A 20,863-nucleotide genomic window follows, 5' to 3' on the forward strand; every position below is an offset into this window, starting at 1 on the left:
AGCTACCGCTGGAGCAGTTGTGTACAAGACTGCCGCTCCTTTTCGAGTACCTATCTGGAGTCTGATCATGCCCTGGTCTGCGCCAATCTCACCTTACTTTTCAGTGGCCGAAGGATTGACCGCCATCAATGGATCGATGTTAGTAAACTGTCTGCAACTTCTGTTGCATATAAGTATCGAGCGGAGCTAGCTTCTAGGCTAGCTACCATCCCACCGAAAAGTATAGATGAGCATTGGTTGCATCTTCACGACTCCATGAAAATGGCGAGTAAAGCCGCTTGCGGCTTCGCGAAACGTCCCGCTTACAAGCACTGGGTTTCTTCTGGCTCCTTACAACTGATCGAAGCCCGTCGGTCTACTCCGGGTGACCGTGAGTATGACCACAAACGAAGGCTGTTACGTAATGAGATTGGGCAAAGCTTGCGTAAGGACCGAGAAGCCTGGTGGTCGGAGCGTGCTAATGAGATGGAAGCAGCAGCTGCATCTGGTAACTATCGGAAGCTCTTCCAACTCATCCGAGCCACTGGCAGCAAGAAGTCTGGTGTGAATGAAACAATCTACGAGGATGACGGGATGCCAATCACTAACATCTCTCGACGTCTTGGACGATGGGCGGAATTTTTCGAAGGGCAGTTCAACTGGCCTGCTGCTCCGGCAACATCAACCAGTTTGTCCTGCCCCCCATGGCCGGTGACGACTGATCCACCAATCGAGGCGGAAGTCCGCAAGGAACTCCAACTCTTGAAACGTTACAAATCACCGGGCCCAGATGATTTTCATGTGAATATTGTGTTATAGTATGATATAGATTAGTAGTTGGAATATGATGTAATTGTATAGTATTATCATTAGTTATTGAATTTATATGACATGTAGTTGTTGGTGGGATTGTTGTTGTTGTTGTTGTTGTTTTCTCTATGATATTATATGAATTATCAGATGATGGTTCATTGGTATGAAATGTTTTTTGCCAATAATTAACATTATCTAATAATCTTTCATTAAGTTTAGTTTCTGAAATACTGTATGGTAAATGAGATAGATTAGGGGAATTATAATTAGTATGTAAACTTGTACCTGAGGATAATAATTTAGTATATTCATGTGTATCTGTTTGACTACGATTTTGTTGTGTTGTACAAGTATCCTGTGATGAACTACATAATGGTGCATTCGTAGAACCATGAGAAAATACACTTCCTGTATATGTATAGAGATTAGATGGATTAGATAGACCTGTACTTCCTCCACCAGCGCCAACCATACCACTATAAGGTCGTGTACCGTATGATCTAAAATTTAAAACAAACAATAAAATAATGTTCGGTCAGTGGAAGGTTTCATCATTTGTAGTCTTACAGTGTGAACTAACTTTATTAAGATAACCATTGACAAGTTAAGAGCAGTGGATTAGTGCTTTCATCACTACTCTGGGGTTTTTCAAAGTATTTTGCAATTAATTATCCGATCATGAATTAAGTCAAGGCTTCATAGCAGGAGAGCATCAACATTTGGCGAAAAGGTTGGTATTTAACTTCAGTAAGTTTAGGATCTTGCAAAACCATTACCTATAATTGTCGATGATAACTATCTGACGATCGACATGGTTAAATTATACTAGTCAAGACACTAAACTCAATTTTGAGAATATGTTTTTAGTTTATGTTGTTCAAAATAAAATTTAGAAAAACCACAACCTTTTCTTTATATTTTAGTTATTTGAATGAAATCATATTCAAATGAATCTGAATATCAACTATTACATGAGGTTCTGTTTTAATGTCTGTTCATTTATTGATAATAACTTGTATAGTTGATATAGTACTAACTTAAATTAAAAGAGATGCTTTTAAATTGCCAGTTCAAATGTTAAAGTACCGAACAATAAAGCTTTGTATATGGATCGTTTTAAAAGTTGAAATAATTGGCGTTCCTTGTTATTAAAAAAATTTTAATACAGTTATCTGATCGAAAACTTGACTTAATGTAGTAAACTACTTGTTATAATAACAGTATGGGAGGATTGTTTAGATTGTTGAACCTCATTAAAATCATGAACTGATCAAGGTTAGGTCATCAAAAAAGACTTTGAAGCAGTGAAATATTGAAAATTGGTTTTTAACTCTTATTTATAAATGTTTAGGTCAAACGTTTGTGACAAACAGATCATGATCGTGACCAACTGAAATATTTAATAAAGTATCTTTTCGATGACAAAAAGTTTATGATGCAATACCGATTTTACAAAATTATACAATTAATTACATAACATTTAAGTTGCATGCAGTGAAATCTAAATGACCCAGTAGTTATGTTAACCGTCAGACTAAAAGAAGGCGTTATTTTTAAAACATTATATATATATATAGGGAGAGAGAAAGAGTTTACACAAATTCGAACTAATTATTCCATTGTACGATGTATTCATTTTAACTGAGTACTGAATACTGAGAAAAGATCTATTTGAATATAAAGTTTATTAACGACAACCAAATAGCGATTGAAAGTGACACAGAACTGAATCAATGATTCGATTAAAGTTGTTATCTATAGCATTGATCAGTATTTTAAAATAATCATCCGGTGTTGGCGTTCACCCTAATTGTTTATAATTATCACGTCTTCCGAAAAACCAGAAAGTTTAGAGTTCAAGATCAAACAGTGTGTTCTAATTATGGCATGTGGGTAATGATTATCAAACTCATCAGTTGTCTGGATGACAACTATTTGATTAATATTAGTCCGTGACAAAATGGAAAATCAATTCATTACATACATATGATTTCAATAAACTATGCATTTTTGTGTGTAAAAAAAACCCATTCATCATCTCCCTTCACTATAGAAACAAGAAAAACAAAAACAGTAATCTAGGTTCGAAAAAATAATGTCAGTCACGTTGAAGATTTTATCCGAAAATCATTATTCTTTCAGACAAACAAAAACGATGCATAAATATGGAGAGGAGGAATGAAAGGAAGAAAGAAAGAAAGAGATAGTAAAAAACAAATGGGAATTTGTAAACAAATAAATGTTTCTAACATTACAACATGATATGCATTTTACTTGATTGATAGTTATTCATATGATTAGTTGATTAGAACAAAATATAGTTTAATACATTTCGAAATAATAAACGGATTAAAGTATAATTGTAAGCTGAAAACATTGATGAAAATATTGTTTTATAGGTGTTTACTTTGTTAGCTGGTCTTCGTTAAACTAATTCATAGGTTTTTATCCGTTTAGTTCTCTTAAGTTATGTAAACTCTACAAATCTTGTTCGATTATCATGTAACCCATCTTATTAATTTTTAATTCTAATGATCTTATGTAAACCCTTCATAACCATACAAGTGATCTTATCTATTCCAGATCTCATTTAATTACTCCTTCATTTATCCCCTATGTTTTTGAATTCCATTTTCATATGACCTCCCACCTATTCTTGCATATATATTGTATGCCCCACTACGGGAGTACACACCAATAATATAGAAGCAGTGTGGTTGATGATAAAAGACTTTTTGCAACCTTTTCATGGTTTCAGAAGTCGATCACTATGGAGTCACATGGATGAGCTCCTGTTGCGTAGGCATTTCGATCTCAGAACTTCAGAGCCTTTTTCTAACCTTGAAAAGTTTTTAAACCATGTTAAAGAAATGTATCCACTTTAATTTTTGGGGTTTTGTTTAATATATTTTTACGATATACCGAATGTTTTCTGATTGACTGAAGTTTATCAAGGTCATTCAAGATTCATATTAAAGGTCGTCCATAAATTATAGTTTCGCCGACTTAATAAATAACCGTTTACTTTTCAAATATGAATAGATAATTTCATGAAAGTCAATACTAACTTATCACGCAGTAAACCAAAACACATTAAGTACCAAATTCTTTGCTTATTCCAAGGTTAATGGAACTTGGATAACTGGCATCATGAATCTTGCAACTGACAATGTTTCCATTGTTATATTTTCATCATGAAATCCTAACTTTTTTAAACCAGAAGCAGACTCAGTGAAGTAATTTTCATGAACATTTTCGTTGAATATGAAATTTAACGAATCCGTTGAAATACGGCTAAAAGTCATGAAATATTAGTCGACTGTTTAGTCTTTGTTTGACACTCATAAGCATTGGACATGGCTGATCTTATATAGAATCTTACACAAAATATTCCATGTTACTTTAAGATCATAGGTCTAGAACTCTATAGAGGACATTTTCAATTCTAATTATTTTATGATACATTTATCTGCATACATCAGTATTCATAATCCAGCGTTATTTAACTTCGAATTTGAGTTAATCAACTAACATCAGTTTGTGATGAAGATATGAACATGAAGGTTAGATTTATAACCTTTTTTCAGAACACGGCCAAAGGACAAGAGGAGGACCAAAGAACATATCACTCCCAGAAATGCAGACAGATATGTAAAGAATGAACAACAATTAGATAAAACTAGAAAGAAAAGCCCAGGACAGGGTGGGTTGGAGAATGCTGGTCGGTGGTCCATGCTCCATTGGGGGTTACAGGCGTAAGTAAATAAGTTCAACACTGAATTAAATATTTTTAGAATATACAAATTTATTCTAAATTACATATTGTTTATCACTGATAGTTATCAATCTGGAATGAATAACATAATAGCTGTATTTTCAATACTGAATGATTATTTTCTGATATATATTAGAATCACTTGATAAAATCTAAGCTAAAATTATCATTGTGAGATTATATCTAGAAGATTTAATAAGTAGTATTTTTATTAGTAGTAGTATTATCAATTATACAAAATTTTAGTTTTTCCTTCTATTTCTACTACGAATAGAAATACTGATAATGATCTTAATCAATAATAATAAGATTGGACGTTATGTTTCCAATCTAAATTTCGTTCCATTGATAATAATAAAAAAAATCATTATCATGTATATACAGTTGGTTCATATTATGATGAAAGTACTTTTAATGTTAAATACCTATTTATTAGTAAAGATAACTTATCTGAATGATAATTTTGTTTATTATCATCTGTTGTTTACCTATAGGGTAAAATATATAATTGATCCCTTTTTTAGGTTTTCATTAATATTAATAGAGATAAACTAATTTTTTCTATATATTAAATATACTTTAACCAACTAATAGGTATGTTTGTTTTTGACATGATCCTTTTTGTAAAGTTATTGTATAGGGGGGTTTTATGTGAAATAACAAACATGGTGGAATGATAATAATAATAATTCGATTGTTTTGTAAAATCATTTTTACTACTTACAATGACATGCATAACTAAACGGGTATAGAACAAGTAAACATATTGTATATGTAAAAAAAAAAAATCCTGATCAAATGCGAGTTTGACATGTACAAGTAGATTGATAAGAAACAAACATGTCGTTATGAAAAGAAGAAAGTTTCTCATATGAATGTTTATTTATGTAAGAATAAATAAACAACAATTGTGAGCAAATGATAATTATCAGTTCATGGTTGTCGAAATTGTTGAGTTTTTGATTGAGATTATGAACCGATCAGTGTTATGATATTATTAAAAATCTGAAAGCACTGGATGGCTGTTTCGTTCTAGTATGGGACTCATCAGCAGTGTGCATCCACGATCCCACACGTGAGACTCCAACCTAGGGACTTTGGTCTCATTAGAGAACATTTAACCTCCAGATCACTGAGCGGGCGTCCTACGGTGTTAGTGTCCAACTTCAACCAATCAATGATGAGAAGACGTAATCAGTGAAGTTTAACTGCATTGCGTGTGATGAAATGATCATGCTATTATACATACAATAATGTAGTCTGTTTAGTCAGATAAATAGTTAACGTTTGGATGTTATTGTAAATATAATCGTAGAGGGGTATTCTAAATCTTACAAATGACTAGCAAATTTTATTTTATGAAATATAAATTACCAGCTTTTATGTCTATCCACTAGAAATACAAGTACAATAAAACAAGTAAACCAGAGTGGATATATGGGTGAGACTATAATTTATGGACGACCTTTGAGTGACATTAAACTGTCTTTGAGAATATCCCCCTACTTACTATAGCTAAATGAGGATTATAAAGCAATGTGAAGAACAAAGATTATGATTTACAATTAATGTTTAGGGTTAAGAATTTATGGCGTTCATCACTAACTGACATCAGCTAAAATGCCGAAAGGCTATTTAGTCAAATGAATGAATGAATTTCACGCCAAAATCTAACACCTGTTATCCTAAATATGATTGGTTCGTCCATAAATTATAGTCTCTTCGTAGAACTAATTTTAGATTACATTGCAAATGAAGAATTGAAGATGTCAAAATAGATAAAGCGCAACATTTTCTATTATCCTAAACATGTAGTACTGAATAGACTAATTATTATTCTCACGTATTATATTGTAAATCAGCTCTTCTAAATTAAAGTAATATTGATCTCGTCGATAATACTCAAGTCATTGAGTTAGTAGAAAGGATTATTTATCAGATGTTTCAACAAAAAGCAATGCATTAAAAATGATTGTCATTAACTAAGTTGAGTAAATAATCATTATGAATGATTGAAATCAAGAGATAACTGAAAATAAGTATAAAATGTTTAAGAAGTAAAAATTGAAGCTTCAACATTCAAATCCTGACCAATTAGTACGTGAATACTTTTTAAGAATCTTCTCCTAGAACTAAATAGTTGTTCATTTCTTCCTAGTTCCCAGCGGTAGTCGAAATGATATCGATTCATAACAAATATTAACTATTAACCCAAACTCTGGTTGTTCAATAGATTTTTTTCATGCATAAACTCTACGTTGTACATTGATCGTGACAAATATTTAAAGATTAGTGGGATAGTTACTAATAGAAATATGACAGGATGAAAAGCTTAGATAGATCTATTTTGTAGTGTTCTCTTTTTTTCGTGCGAGTTTAAAAGAAAAAAAGGAGGTAACAAGTGACTATTTATGAAACTATTTATTTTTTACTCAGTGACGTGATTTGAATCATTTTTCTCTTACTTAATTTTTATTGGATAATAAGAGGATTCTAAGTTTATCACAAGGGGGTTTTGTGGAGATTTTAGTAATTTTATATAGTTAAGATCATGAGTGCTTCCAGGTTTTCGATGGTGGTCTAGCTTCAACTGACTCATGATCTTAACTATATAAGATTCTAAGATTGTCAATGACACTATAAAAATAACTGACATTGGTAAAACTCTCTTAGGACTATGTTTACTATGGGAAGCAAGGGCTCAAGTTTCATTGCATTTGAGACTCATTACTTGAATGTAACTCTATCCTAATGTTTATTCAGATCAAGAGCTTATTAGTTCTAACGCTAAAACACTATCCATTAAACCATTAAGTCGAGATAACTACTAAAATGCTTAATAGTTATGATATTCATTTAAAAATGTTCCACTGGTAATAAGTGAGAACATCGTAGTATTCGTTAAAGAAATATAAATCTTACCAAAATGGATCAAGATTCCCTCCTGAAATATCTACAACTGATTTTTTATGAACCTTCACGAATTCAATTATTCATTTTATTAAAATATTGAACAAAGTATTTCGTTGCAAGCATTATACGTTCTGAACAGGTTGGAACGTACTGCTAAGTGAATAAACATTATAGAGTATAATCTAGAAAACTTCAACTGATAAACATCTACCTCTTAGAAAACTATATAAATTAAACATTATTGAGAATATATAAACTGTTGAGAAAAAAAATCGATATTGGTTTGGTTATTGATTTCATTTAGATCATCAATCTCATGGTATTGATGAACCATTTTATTTATAAAAAAAGGGTATAGATGTATTGAATAAGGACCACTGCTGTAAATGATTCTTAAGATTAATAGATTAATTCATGCACAAACTGTAAAAACGACTATTATTGCGTTGAATCTCTCCTATTTTGTTTAGGTATATGAAAACTGTCTACACCGTTTGTAAAAACAATACGTCCATTAAATTAATTATATTCACAATTCATCAGTGTAACGTTAGAATGAATTTATATTATTTCTACTTTAAACTACACAAGATATTATTAAGGTTTTCAGTTCAAAACATTGACGGTTCATTTGTTTTGCTGCCTAGAATATGTTATCGGTTACATCAGTGCATGAAATGAATAAATTTGTCATGAAAGTAGATATTGATTAAATTTGAATTTTATCACAATGGGGATTTGTGGAGATTGTGGTAATTGTAATAGTTGAATTCATGAGTCGATGCAAGCTAGACTAACATTGAAAACCTTGTATGGAACTCCTCAGAAGTGCACACCCATGATCCAGCACTCAGAACTCGAGCCTGGGACCTTCAGTCTCGTATGCGAACGCTTCACCTCTAGACCACTGAGCCGGCATCCAACGGTGTTAATATCTAACTCCAATCAATCCATAATCTTGCTTAACCTTTCATCCATTGTTTGAGGCGGATAACTGTCTCCACGCGACACAGTGATTGGACTCCATTGGTCACAGCTTCTCATTAGAACTCAATGAAATCCATCTTGAAGTTAGTGGCTATTGAGCAAATGATTATTATCAGAACGAGGATATGTGAAGATTGTGATCATTTTAATAATTGAATTCATGAGTCTTTTCTAAGCTGGATCACCATTGAAAACTTAGCTTAGATCAACTGATGCATTCAACTATTAAAATTTCAATTTTCAAATAAATGCAGGCACTTCATATAAAGTGTTTTAATACAATGAACTAAAGCAATTAATCCCTTTGATAAATTTCGATAGTGTAATAATAAGAAGAATATGATCAGAACTATGTGATATATTAGCGCAATACATTTCGAACAATCTGATCACACATAATATACTTGTTAAGAGCATTTATATATAAAAATAAAAGGTCAACTAAACTTGAAATGGTGGGTAAGAGGAGACAAGGATAATAATAATAATAATAATGTGAAAACTATTAGCTTATTATCCAGAGTGATTAGGTTTCAAATTGTTTTCACATTATTTTATTATTATTATTATCATCTTTGTCTCTTCTTGCCCCCCATTTCCAGTCTAGTTGACCTTTTATTTTTATATATCAATGCTCTTAACAAGTATATTATGTGTGATCAGACTGTTCGAAATGTATTGCGCTAATACATTATCACATAGTTCCGATAATCTTTGTCTTCTTATTACACTATCGAAACAGTGAAATAAATCAGTGATTCACTCTTAGTAGTTCTTTTACAATCTCAAAGAAACTATATTCTTCCCCCTTTCTGATGAAAAGTTATCTTAAGTAATCTATAACCGAAAATCTTTGACACTATATACCTTTAATAGTTACTATCCCTGTTATGAAATTATTAAAACTGTAACCATAATGTCAATATTCACTTAGTATCGTGTTTGGATTTTCCCATTGATGTTTAGGACTGCAAGTGGTCAGTCTCTAATTGGCATATATGCATCCTGTGCGTATTGCCTCGATATAGCCTAAATTCACAAGCATTATAAGCAAAGACGGACAGTGGCTAGCAGTGGAATCCAGGACGCGCGTTTCATCCTATTTGGGACTCATCAGCTGGATGTACCTGCATCTCAGAGTTGATGTTCACTCTAGGATTCGAACCCAGTACCTTTCGCTTCAAACGCCATCGCGTTATCCACTTAACCACTGAGTCATGATAGCCACTTGCTTGTGTAATGGAGCGAAGTTTAAATTAACTTAGTATTGTGACGAGTCCCAAATAGGACGAAACGCGCGTCCTGGATTCCACTACTAGCCACTATCCATCTTTGCTCATGATGTCATCCGTTTATTATTAAATCTCATTGTCTTAAAAGTTATTTGTACACTTTATTAATCAAATATTGATTATGTATCTTAATTAATTAACTTCCGATTTATTATGTAATATAATATTGTCTTATATTAACTACTGAACGCTTTTTTAAACAACTTTAATGAACATTTTTTATGGGATGAAACGGAAAAAGAAAAACAGAAACAAAAAACTGCCAATTGATAAACCACATAAACAAACACATGAATTATGTTAATGATTATCCGTTTTTTTAGACAAACAATAATTTGATGTGTGAACTAGAGCATCAGGATATGATTTATGTGAAAATAATGTCCATATAAAGTATACTGTTACTACGGCTACTACGGCTACTACTACTACTACTATTACTAATAATAATAATAATAATAATAATAATAATAGTAATAATAATAATATTAAAAATCATTATACGTAAACAAAATGTGATTTAAAATATATTTGACATTAAACTATTAGTGATGATAATAGTTAGTATCAATGTGAATGTGAACATTCATATCTCTGTGTGTATTCAACATACCCTGATATGTTTGCTTTTTTTTATTTGTTCTTTTTTATTAGAAATGATGAAAAGATAAAAAATAATGAATGTTGAAAAGAAAGACAGAAAAAAACAAGGATAATATAGCAAAAAAAACAAACAAACATGGATACTTATCATTAAAATGCTGTTTTCTTCTTTTTCTTATAATCAAAACATAACAGTAAAGATAACAATAACAATAATAACAGAGAGGGGGGGAAACACTCATAACATTCTTCATTCATTGAATCATTTTCGATAGAATGATTTTAATTTTTTTTTTCTAACATTACAAGTCACATGTATATCCAGGGTCTTTCATCTTTCTCTCTCGCTCTCTCTCGCTCCACTACGTGAGAATAATAAAACGCAAACACTTTCGGCAATAAACACTTGATAACGAATAATTATCAGCTGACAATAGGATAAGTGTATATCAAAATGAATTAGATTATATAGAAGATAAAATATGTGTCCTGGATTTTGTTAGGACGGCTTTAGAGAAACACAACGAAGCCTCTATAGGCTCTAAAGGAGCCGAAGAGATTTCGTCCAATCAGAACCTGATAGAGCTTTTTAGAATGTCAACGTGGTATGCTACAATTGGAAGATAGCATAAATTTCCTTCTTGAGGATTAACTGAATTATAACGATATTATAGCCAACACTTATAACTATAAATACCAATTTTTTTCTGGACGTTTTTGATTCTTACCAAATAATCACTTCCACTGCTTCTTCTGTCTTCTGATTTCCCACTGTGTTGTTCTACATGTTCGAGTGTCATTAGTTGTATATCGTATTCTACTGCAATCAAGTAGCGGTCGTAACAAATTTCCTTAGTATGAATTGTGTAAATCCATGCAATATATAACTATTTGTTTAAAGATATGACTAATGGTTTGTAAATTCCTGTTGTTTGTAATCAGGGTAACAATTGTTTAATCTCTTCTGTCATACATGAATCCGAAGAGGGATACCTGTATACAGAGTTACATCTTAATATGTATATGGCTAACAGTGGAGTCTGATCAAATGTAGCTGCATCTCACTGTTGATATTCGTACAGTGAGTTGAACCTAGCGCCTTTCGTTCCAAACATCAACAGGTTATCAACCAAGTCCTAGGTAGAACGAAACTCATGATTCTGAATTTCACATATTAGACATATTTCTTTTGTTCAAAATAAGTAATATTTTAACAGATAATAAAAAATTTAGTCATATGTATCAATAAAAGGGAAGTAAAATTATCCTTTAAATATTAATTCACGTCAGTAAGATAGTAGATGATTTATGAGGACTTAAAGTAATGTCATGAATATGAGTCTGTCATTGAATACATTAACTATAGTATGGGCTATCAATGCAAATGACAAGTTTCAAACTATATAACACCTAAGTTGTTAACCATTATTCAAAATATTGAAGCGATGAAGATAACTCATTGTTGTACTGTAGCTAACAACTTTTTATTTTCTTTAATCAATTTAGGTAATACATCACAATGAAGATTATAATAACTAAATACAATCAGCAAATTACTTTACATTGTAACATTGACTATTAAATTATTTTTTGTAATTCATTTACCTATCTTTTATGTCCACTATCTCCTCAAGAAATGAAATGTATGAAGTGTAAAACAACTGTCAAATTAGGAAGTATTGGGTGATATTGAGTATAATGAAAGCTAATTAGCACATCTGAACATACTATACATTTTCTAATTACATTTTATTTTCAGTACTCATAAATAGATAAGTAGGAAAGAAGAGAATTTCATAATAAGCTTTTCAAATCTGAAAACACTATGAAAGGGAGAACATCCTAGAATCTTACACGTTTAAAAAGCTTTTCCAATGATTGTTAGTTTAATGGTTTTAGCTCAAAAAATAGATTAGAATAAGCAAACGTTTTTCTTCTATCAAGTGAATCTGAAAATTATTTGCTCATTCATCATCATCATTATCATCGGCGGCGTACTAAGTAATGTATAATTCATATTTGATTTGAATAAAGTATAACTTTGTAAGTGAATAATAGTAAAACAGCCGTTCATTAAATATGCTTAATTTGTGGTTATTTCCATCGTGAAACCATCCTTATTACTAGGTACGATGAACTTTCTTTTTCCAAACACTTAACATACACGAAATAAGAAAATTTATTTTGTATAGATTTAATACAAAAAATGACATTAATGCGCTTTTTATGTCAGTTGTTTTTGTAACAATATCGCTTAGTCTGATGGATTATAAAACATAAAGCATAATTACATTTGACTTTTCAATAAATGCTATTATATATCAATCTGAGGACTGTGAAGGTTTTTAAATGTTATTAAGATCAGGGATTGATCTAAGTTAGACCGCCGTTGAAAATTTGGAAGCATTGAACAGGTGCGTTTCCCAGTATAGAAATACTCTAATGGTTAAGAGCAGGTGATAAAAACTGAAGGTCCTGAATTTAATCCCTAGTAAAGCCGCGGATATCCACTTGCCAATGAAGTGTCTGATATCAAGATGAATCACCTGTGTAGTTATTTGTAGTTTTAAATGGTTATTTGGTTGAGGTTAGTCCGTGATGTGAACCATATGGCTTCAAAGAGTTCTAGAATATCCCAAAAATTACTTTGATCCAATCAGTATTTTTGAAAAAAACAGGTGAAGAATCTTTGAAATTAACTTGGTCTACTTGTCATTATACCTTTTAAGTTATTTACCTGGAAGTTTTTAAAATCTCGAAATTAATTGTACATTTATAAAGGTAACCTTCGATTTTACTGTAAATGAACGGATCTCTAAAATAAAATCTTTTCGTATTGTTACTATCTGTATTTGTTCTAGGTTAAAGGCTTGAAGTTAACTAACTAATCAATAAATCAAGCCTCCTATATACTAAGATTATCAGTAAAATCTCGAATTATTAGGATATTGATTTATTCGCACAAAACGAGATATTGTAATAAATTAGTTAAGTGTGATAAGCTCTATTATAGTTATAATTTAATAAGGCTCATTATAAGCAATCAGGTAAATTACCCAGTCAGTAAATGATGGAATCAACCGTTCTACCGTCAAGATGGGTAAAAGAAATAATTATAAAAGTGACTGAAACTGAACGATTAAATGTCAGTAAACAATAAACTATAGTCAGTGATCAACAAAATAAAATCTAGAGTAAATGCTGATCGGTTAAACTTGTCACACCCTAAATCAATACAATGGAAGGGGAAATAAAAGAAACTATAATGATGAGGATGGGAAATAATGAGCTTCACTGTTGGAGAAACAGAAACACGTAAATTATATTGGTAAATGTAAAGCATGAAATGATACTAAACTTAAGGTGTGGAGAACGATTAAGAACAAAAGTATATGGACTACTGTGACCGATTTCGGCCAGTTTCCTTCGAAATCCTTGTTGATATCTTAATCCCAGACAGGATGCCACATTTAAGTTTAACATATTAAAACCTGGTGGATTAACACATATTTTGGTCTTGCTATCTGTGCAATTCCTGTGTCAGTTAGCATTATTTGACAGGGTGATGGTTGATTAGGATTACATATAACTTGTCCCAATTAACAGAACCAATCTCATCAACCAATTTGTCGATTCTAACTGAAACACTATGCCTAAGCCCAACACTACACATCCTGTGACTTCAATAAAAGCAACCAACAATTCCGTTCTCCAAATTCATTTCATATTATACATATTATATGAGTATTCTTATAATCTCACCTTAGCAATCATTCATTTATGTATAATCAACCAGTCCTCGTTTTCCAGACACTTTTTTAAATAACATAGTCTTATGGATAGACTTCATATGGTGTATTCTAGTTAGTCTCATAATGATAATGCTTATATAAGAAATTTCTAATATTTCGATCAATAATCTATATGTTCTCGAGATGATCCACATTTAGTTAGTATCTCGACGTTCTCTTTTTTTGTTGTTATAATTTCAAGGTGTTACTTAGTTTCATTTATTATGAAACACTTGTTTCCATATTAAAACTGTCTGAATATTCATGTTCTCTTGTAAAAGAAAAAAGATATCATGATTATTGATTGGCATACAGCTGTTTAGCTATTAATTTTACTTTGGTGAAAAATAATATTTCATGCCGATTTGTTTCAGTCAACAACAAAAAATGTAGACCAAAAAAAAGGAGGAAGATTTTTTTTTTTGATAGATGTCAATAATTTTAACAACGTTTGCTTGTTTGTTAATGTTTCTGACAGAAAATATCTACCAACAAGCCTAGTTTTTTGTAGAAATATTGTCTATTTAAATATATACCCTTGTTGGATTACTTCATTTGATATAATCAGCTAAAATTACGCTTTGTTCGTTTGTATTTACACAGAAAAAATACTCTGTGTTTATGGTTATGCTCGAGAAAATTGATCATTTGGTGTGTAAAGTTCTTAATAATCCGATCGTCTAAACTTCAGATATAAAACTGAATGTAACGAACAAAATGGAATGTCTTCATTCAGTATTTACTTACTTACGCCTGTTATCTCTCATGAAGGAGTATAGACCACCCACCAGCATTCTCCATCGAACTCTGTCCTGGATAATTCTTTCCAGTTGCTACTTATCCTTTTCATATCTGTTTCCAATTCCCAACACAGTGTGTTTTATCATCTCTCTATTTCCCGTTTCCCCTCAGGATTCCACGTTAATGCTTACCTCGTGATGCAGTTTGATGATTTCCGTAATATGTGTCCTATCCACTTCTATCGTCTTTTTCTAATCTCCTCTTTAGCTGGAAGCTGATTTGTTCACTCCCATAATAGGCTGTTGCTGATGTTATCCGGTCAACGGACATTCCGTATCTTGAATAGACAACGTTATAAATACTCGTACCTTTTTGATGATAGTTGCACTAGTTCGCTAAATTTCAGATCCATACAGTAGAACTCCCTTCACGTTCGTATTGAAGATTCTGACTTTGATGTTGGTTGAGACATATTTCGAGTTCCAGATGATCTTCAACTGCAGGATTACGGCTCTATCTTCGACAATCCTTGCCTTTGCGTCTCCATCAGATCCTCCCTGTTCATCGACAACGCTACCCAGATAAGTGAGACTTTCCACCTCTTCCAGAGTTTCTCCATCAAGCGTGATTGTGTTGGTGTTCTCCGTAATGTACTTGTGTATCTTGGTTTTTCTTTTCATTCAGCAGTCTCAACATACTGATATATAAAGAACGTTGACATAACTTATCTGAGGTTAGCCACCATGATTTCAGTGTGTTTTGTCTTGCGATTCTGGGTGTTTTCCTGTCCAATCAGTGGGTGATCTTCCCATATTGAAGCGTAATTTCCTTCAAACATTTAATTTCAGTTTATTAATCCCATTATACTTGTATATTTTTACCCGAGATGTTGGGCTGCGCTACATTAAATCTGTTCTTCAGTTGTGTCAAATGATATCTTGGGTGAAAATTAAGCTCTAATATGCAACATTTACCCACTAAACAAAAGAACAAATGGGCAAAAGTGAAGAACGTGATACTGTTCGTGACCATCGAGGGCGTTGAGCATAACCTCATCTTACAACGTTATAGTATTTGCATACAGCAGAGAAATTCTAACTCAACAGCTTAGTGAACATAACTTGAATACATATAACCATATTTACTAATTATAAACTGTGTTACTGTAACAACGTATGCTAGTGAATTTGATAAACGGTCATCAATATTGATGAAATAAGTCACGCTTAAAACATGTTAGTTCAATAAGCAACGGACATATACTGTTAAAATAATAGTAAAGATATACTATCCACTGATTAATGTAGAAAACGGTCTATTTATGTTTACACACATTGAAAAACGCCTTATTCGTATTGTATCAATACTTTGTATAAAAAAAGAGCAACAAATTTAAAAATAAAGGAGAAATTTAAAATCATCATTTAGAATTGGCTGACTGATTTCATTTATTACTTTTAAAATATAAATATTGATAGGGTAAACCGCCTTGAAAACCCTATTCCTAAAAGTTTTCATTTTTTCTTAAGGAAAACAGTAAATATAGGTTGTGAGTTAAGACGAAACAGAAACTTATTAAGATTAAATATTTAATGCATTCTTTTTTTGGTCTAGGACTGCTTAGTAGTATAAAGCAATCATCCCATAGAAGGCCAATGCGAATATTCTCAAATTTAGTGAGAAATTATTATGACTGTACTATATGTTCATAGTTCAATTTCCAAGAATAACCCAATTCATCGGATTCACAGTTAAGGCTTACTGTTGTATCTTTGTTATGAAGGAAGATTCTACATAGGAATGAGGTTTTTAATTTTCAAATTGAACTTTTAAACAGAATGAACAGTGTCGATCGATAGATAAGCTCATCGATGCATTGTGGACGATTGATACTTGTTCATGAGACAGAATCATTGACCTGAACCTCCATCAAGAATTGATATCAAAGACGAGATCATAAAATAGAAGAGGTTTTTTTCTTCAGTCAAATTTCATACTGATGTGCAAAATATTGATTAGAATAAAGGAAAACGTGACTAGCTATCATAACATCAGTTTTATAGGTTACATACTCTAATAAATAAAGACCACCATAATAGTAATATCTATTAATTGTGCATATTTAATCACATTGTGCACATAATGGACTTCAAATATCATGAAACATTCTGTTTTAAGAAAACAGTTGTCCTAAAGAATTTCATTCTTAATTCTGTATTGATTAGCAGTGTTTGATGAGGAATTTGTAAAAATAGTTAGTTTTTTATATTGATAGAAAAAGGCAGTTTTTTTGAAATATCACGATAAGCCTAATAAAGTGAAAAGTTAGTCATGGTAACATGAAGAGATTTATTTGATTCATAAAACCTGAGAAAAATACAAGATTTTTTCGTTTGTTTAATTCAATCTTGAACGCAATTTTCCAAATCCTACTCTAATATCAGTTTGATTTACTTAAGAATGGTCTATAACAATGATTAATATCTATTTCTAGTGTCGATCAAACCTTATGAATGAATCATATTATAGAAGGTAAGAATGGAGGAAAGCAATGTTTTATTGAAGAAACAACGAATTTTTAAAAACATATAGTTGGATTAAGGGTATTACTTTAGTTTACTAATGTTAAAAGATATTTACAAAACTGAAATTTGGATGTTATGTATAAACAACATGATTTGTGGAGTCATGTGAGATCATGGGTGTGCACTACTGAGGAGTCCTCTACTAGAATGAAACGGCCGTGTAGTGCTTTCATGTTTTACATGATAGTCTAGCTTACATCAACCCATGAATTCAACTATTAAAACTGTTTCTTATTAAACCGGTGAAATATTTTAAATATGATAGTTATGAAACGTTTGCGGCAGTAACATCATGATGGTACATTATTTGTATACAGATATTAAAAAACCCTTTAAATTAAGTGAATATCTGAGTAAGCACAGAGTCAGTGATAAATAACACAAAACCTGGTATATATTCTGTATCAGTTAAAGTCGCCACACCATATCAGTGCAACGAGATGAAAATCACCAAGACAAACTTTAAACGTAGTAGAAATAGTGTTAGTAAAAACAATTAGGGATTGACTAAATGTTTTAATAAGAAGAAACTAGAGGAATATATAGAACTCAAAATTGAATGAATTTGCGATATTTTGACAGATTTTGAAGTATGTCACACGACAACTACAACCATTAGTTAAGATAAACTTGAGGATCCTAGCCAAGTAGTTTGGGCCTATGATATGTTTGTGCACTATTTTAATATTTTTCAACTTTGATTTCGATACGGTGAACGAGACTACTTCTACCCCCTTCATCATTTCCCTTCGAACTAGAGTAAAAACATCAGTACAGTAATGGACATTTTGTTTATAATGACTTCAATATTATTATAACTCCATTTAAGTTAATTGATTTTATATCAGTTATAATAATCAGAATTTACGTATTGCATAATTTTTATAAATATAAATTCTTGTAAAATCGTATTGAACGTCCATGAGGTATTTTATACCGAATAGCTTGATTGATTTTTTTTTTATAAGTTGTATTTTAAGGATTGAACATCTCCAGTATAACTTAATAACATGTCTCAAACCAACAATACATTGTTTATTGTCAAATATCTCTAGAAGATAATGAATAGTTTCAGACATTAAGAAATAATTTTTACCAACAAATAGACGGTAACATGTGTTAATCATTTGATACAAGTATTATGAAGATCATCTACACAGATAAATGCTTTTTTAGGAAATTCGATTGATGGTGATATTATCCAATAAAATAAATGCCGATAATCAATATTCTCAATAACAAACTATAGACTGATAGCAAATATGAAAGTAATCAATCTATTTCCTGTAAAAAAAACTATTTTGATTTCCCGGAACTATGTATGGTTAAAAGTATATTCATCTAGTTTCGTCCAGCAAAACGCTGGAAAAAATAACATACAACCAATGACATTGGTTAATATCATGTATATCTTATTCATATGATCCAAACCTTTAATTCAAACATAACATAATTGAATATGTATATTCCATATATGTGAAAGATTATTTATTTAGTGTATATTTACAGATTATCTGTAAACTCACAAATCTACTCATCATTTGGCAGTAAACTAACTATTTATAATGTTTTCTCACTAATTATATATTCCGGTTGGAAGTTGTGTCTACTCATAATATCCATTTTATATACATGGAAATTCAATTAAAATGTTTACCAAAACTAGATTATATATATATATAATGCATGCATAAATGTTTTTCAGTTATTGAAATTTTCAACTCCTAGGACATTTTCTAAGGTCAATGAATTAAATGTTGTTTTCTAATAATAATAATAATACTATTACTAATACCAATACCAATAATAATAATAAAGAGTAAACGTAAACAGGCTATTGGCAACGTATTGACTTGTTTACCTATTCTATGTGTAGATGTATAAATTTGATGTAGATTGAGAATTTATTTATTTATGATAAATATATATGTATATTTATAATGTTCAATAATTTTCAAGGTTAGTAACATTACTTGAAGAAGACTAACTAGTAAGGTATATATATATATATACAGAGGGGTTGATAGTAATCGGTGTTATTAGTGATACACATATAGGATCAATGAAAAAATATATATAAGGAGATCAATAGAACGATGGATTTAATATTAAATCAATAAAAATCTGAAAAAAGCCGATAGGATATATTCTGTAACTACAAGAATGTATATATATAATTATTAGAAAAAAGAAAGAAAATGTGAAACCTGGGTACTTTTTCCTTTATTGTATTACCGAGCAAATATTATTTTATTGCTCAATTGTTAAATATAAAATAGAATGAATTTAAACATGTAAACTACTAGATTTCAACTCGATGATCTGAAAGTTAACCGGTCGCGGTGAGATTTAAAGTTCCTGTACCTGATGTCCAGCTTGGTAGCGGATACTCACAGCTAAGGAGTCACATACTTAAACCAGATGTGTGTCTAATGCTTTCTGATTTCCACTGGTTTTAAAAACTAATATCATTCTGTGATGCAGACTACAGAATTCAGCAATTTATTCGAAGCCGTTACAATAATAATTGTCAAATAGTTGTTTTAAGGCATTTCTTGTTGCCTTAAATCTAAGCCACCTCGGTGATACAATACTGCATGGACAATTTCGACTGATACCAAAACTTTTGTTGATAATGTCTTAAATCATATAAAATACGATCGATGTATACTTCTTGTTCCACAGTGTACCATTTTTACTATGATAGGGAAACGAAACTTTTCGGATCAATATTAAAGGAATTGAGACCCATAAACAGAACATTTTAATAAAAGTCTACTTTATATCTTATATCTCATTATCTCAATTTTGATCGACTTGTCCTTATAGTCTAGCTTAACCATTGTCGCTTTTGACTCATTGGCAGGAATCTCTGAGTCTAATTTTTGTGCTGGTGGACATTAGTGATAAGGAATCTGACGTCAAATAAAGATCGAAACCAGTGTTATGACTAGGCTATTAGAATTATGACTGACCTACAATGGAAAAATGACTAAAACACTATCGCTGAGCTCAATTATGATAGTTGTACATAAGAGAAATACTCAGTAATTCAATAATTAAATTAGGTTGTCCTCTACTCTTAAAATATAAGACTTGATGGTGAATTATTATCAAAAATGACAATTTTGATATAAACGACATTGTATTCATTGTAAATACTTCGTAATTACGAATATATCAGTCTAAAAAGCTTGTGTTTACTGACAGTAATTCTTTAACTTGGATGATCTTATGTTTTCTCTGGAGCTTTTAAAAATGTATTACTTATCGCAACAGTAAGAAGGAATAATGATAAGCTGGTTACTTAACAATTGACTAAGGTGTATATTGGTTTATAGTATATGTATATATGTATATATATATATATATATATATATATAT

General features: G+C 31.0%; 1 protein-coding gene across 1 annotated transcript in view; it reads right to left on the bottom strand.

Annotated features, from left to right (window-relative positions):
- The window catches only part of Smp_194710 (putative voltage-gated potassium channel), a gene marked incomplete at both ends in the record, with an annotated part of 6,940 nt that extends 2,843 nt beyond the window's left edge, over positions 1–4,097 (bottom strand). Inside the window, 2 exons of the mRNA XM_018798824.1 lie at positions 1,024–1,292; positions 3,961–4,097. Coding sequence (XP_018650674.1) covers positions 1,024–1,292; positions 3,961–4,097 — 406 coding nt within the window. The remainder of the gene's footprint in view (positions 1–1,023; positions 1,293–3,960) is intronic.
- Between the last annotated feature and the right edge of the window lie 16,766 nt (positions 4,098–20,863).

The sequence above is a fragment of the Schistosoma mansoni genome, chromosome 3 (assembly GCF_000237925.1).
Source record: "Schistosoma mansoni strain Puerto Rico chromosome 3, complete genome".
In the NCBI taxonomy this organism is placed as follows: domain Eukaryota; kingdom Metazoa; phylum Platyhelminthes; class Trematoda; order Strigeidida; family Schistosomatidae; genus Schistosoma; species Schistosoma mansoni.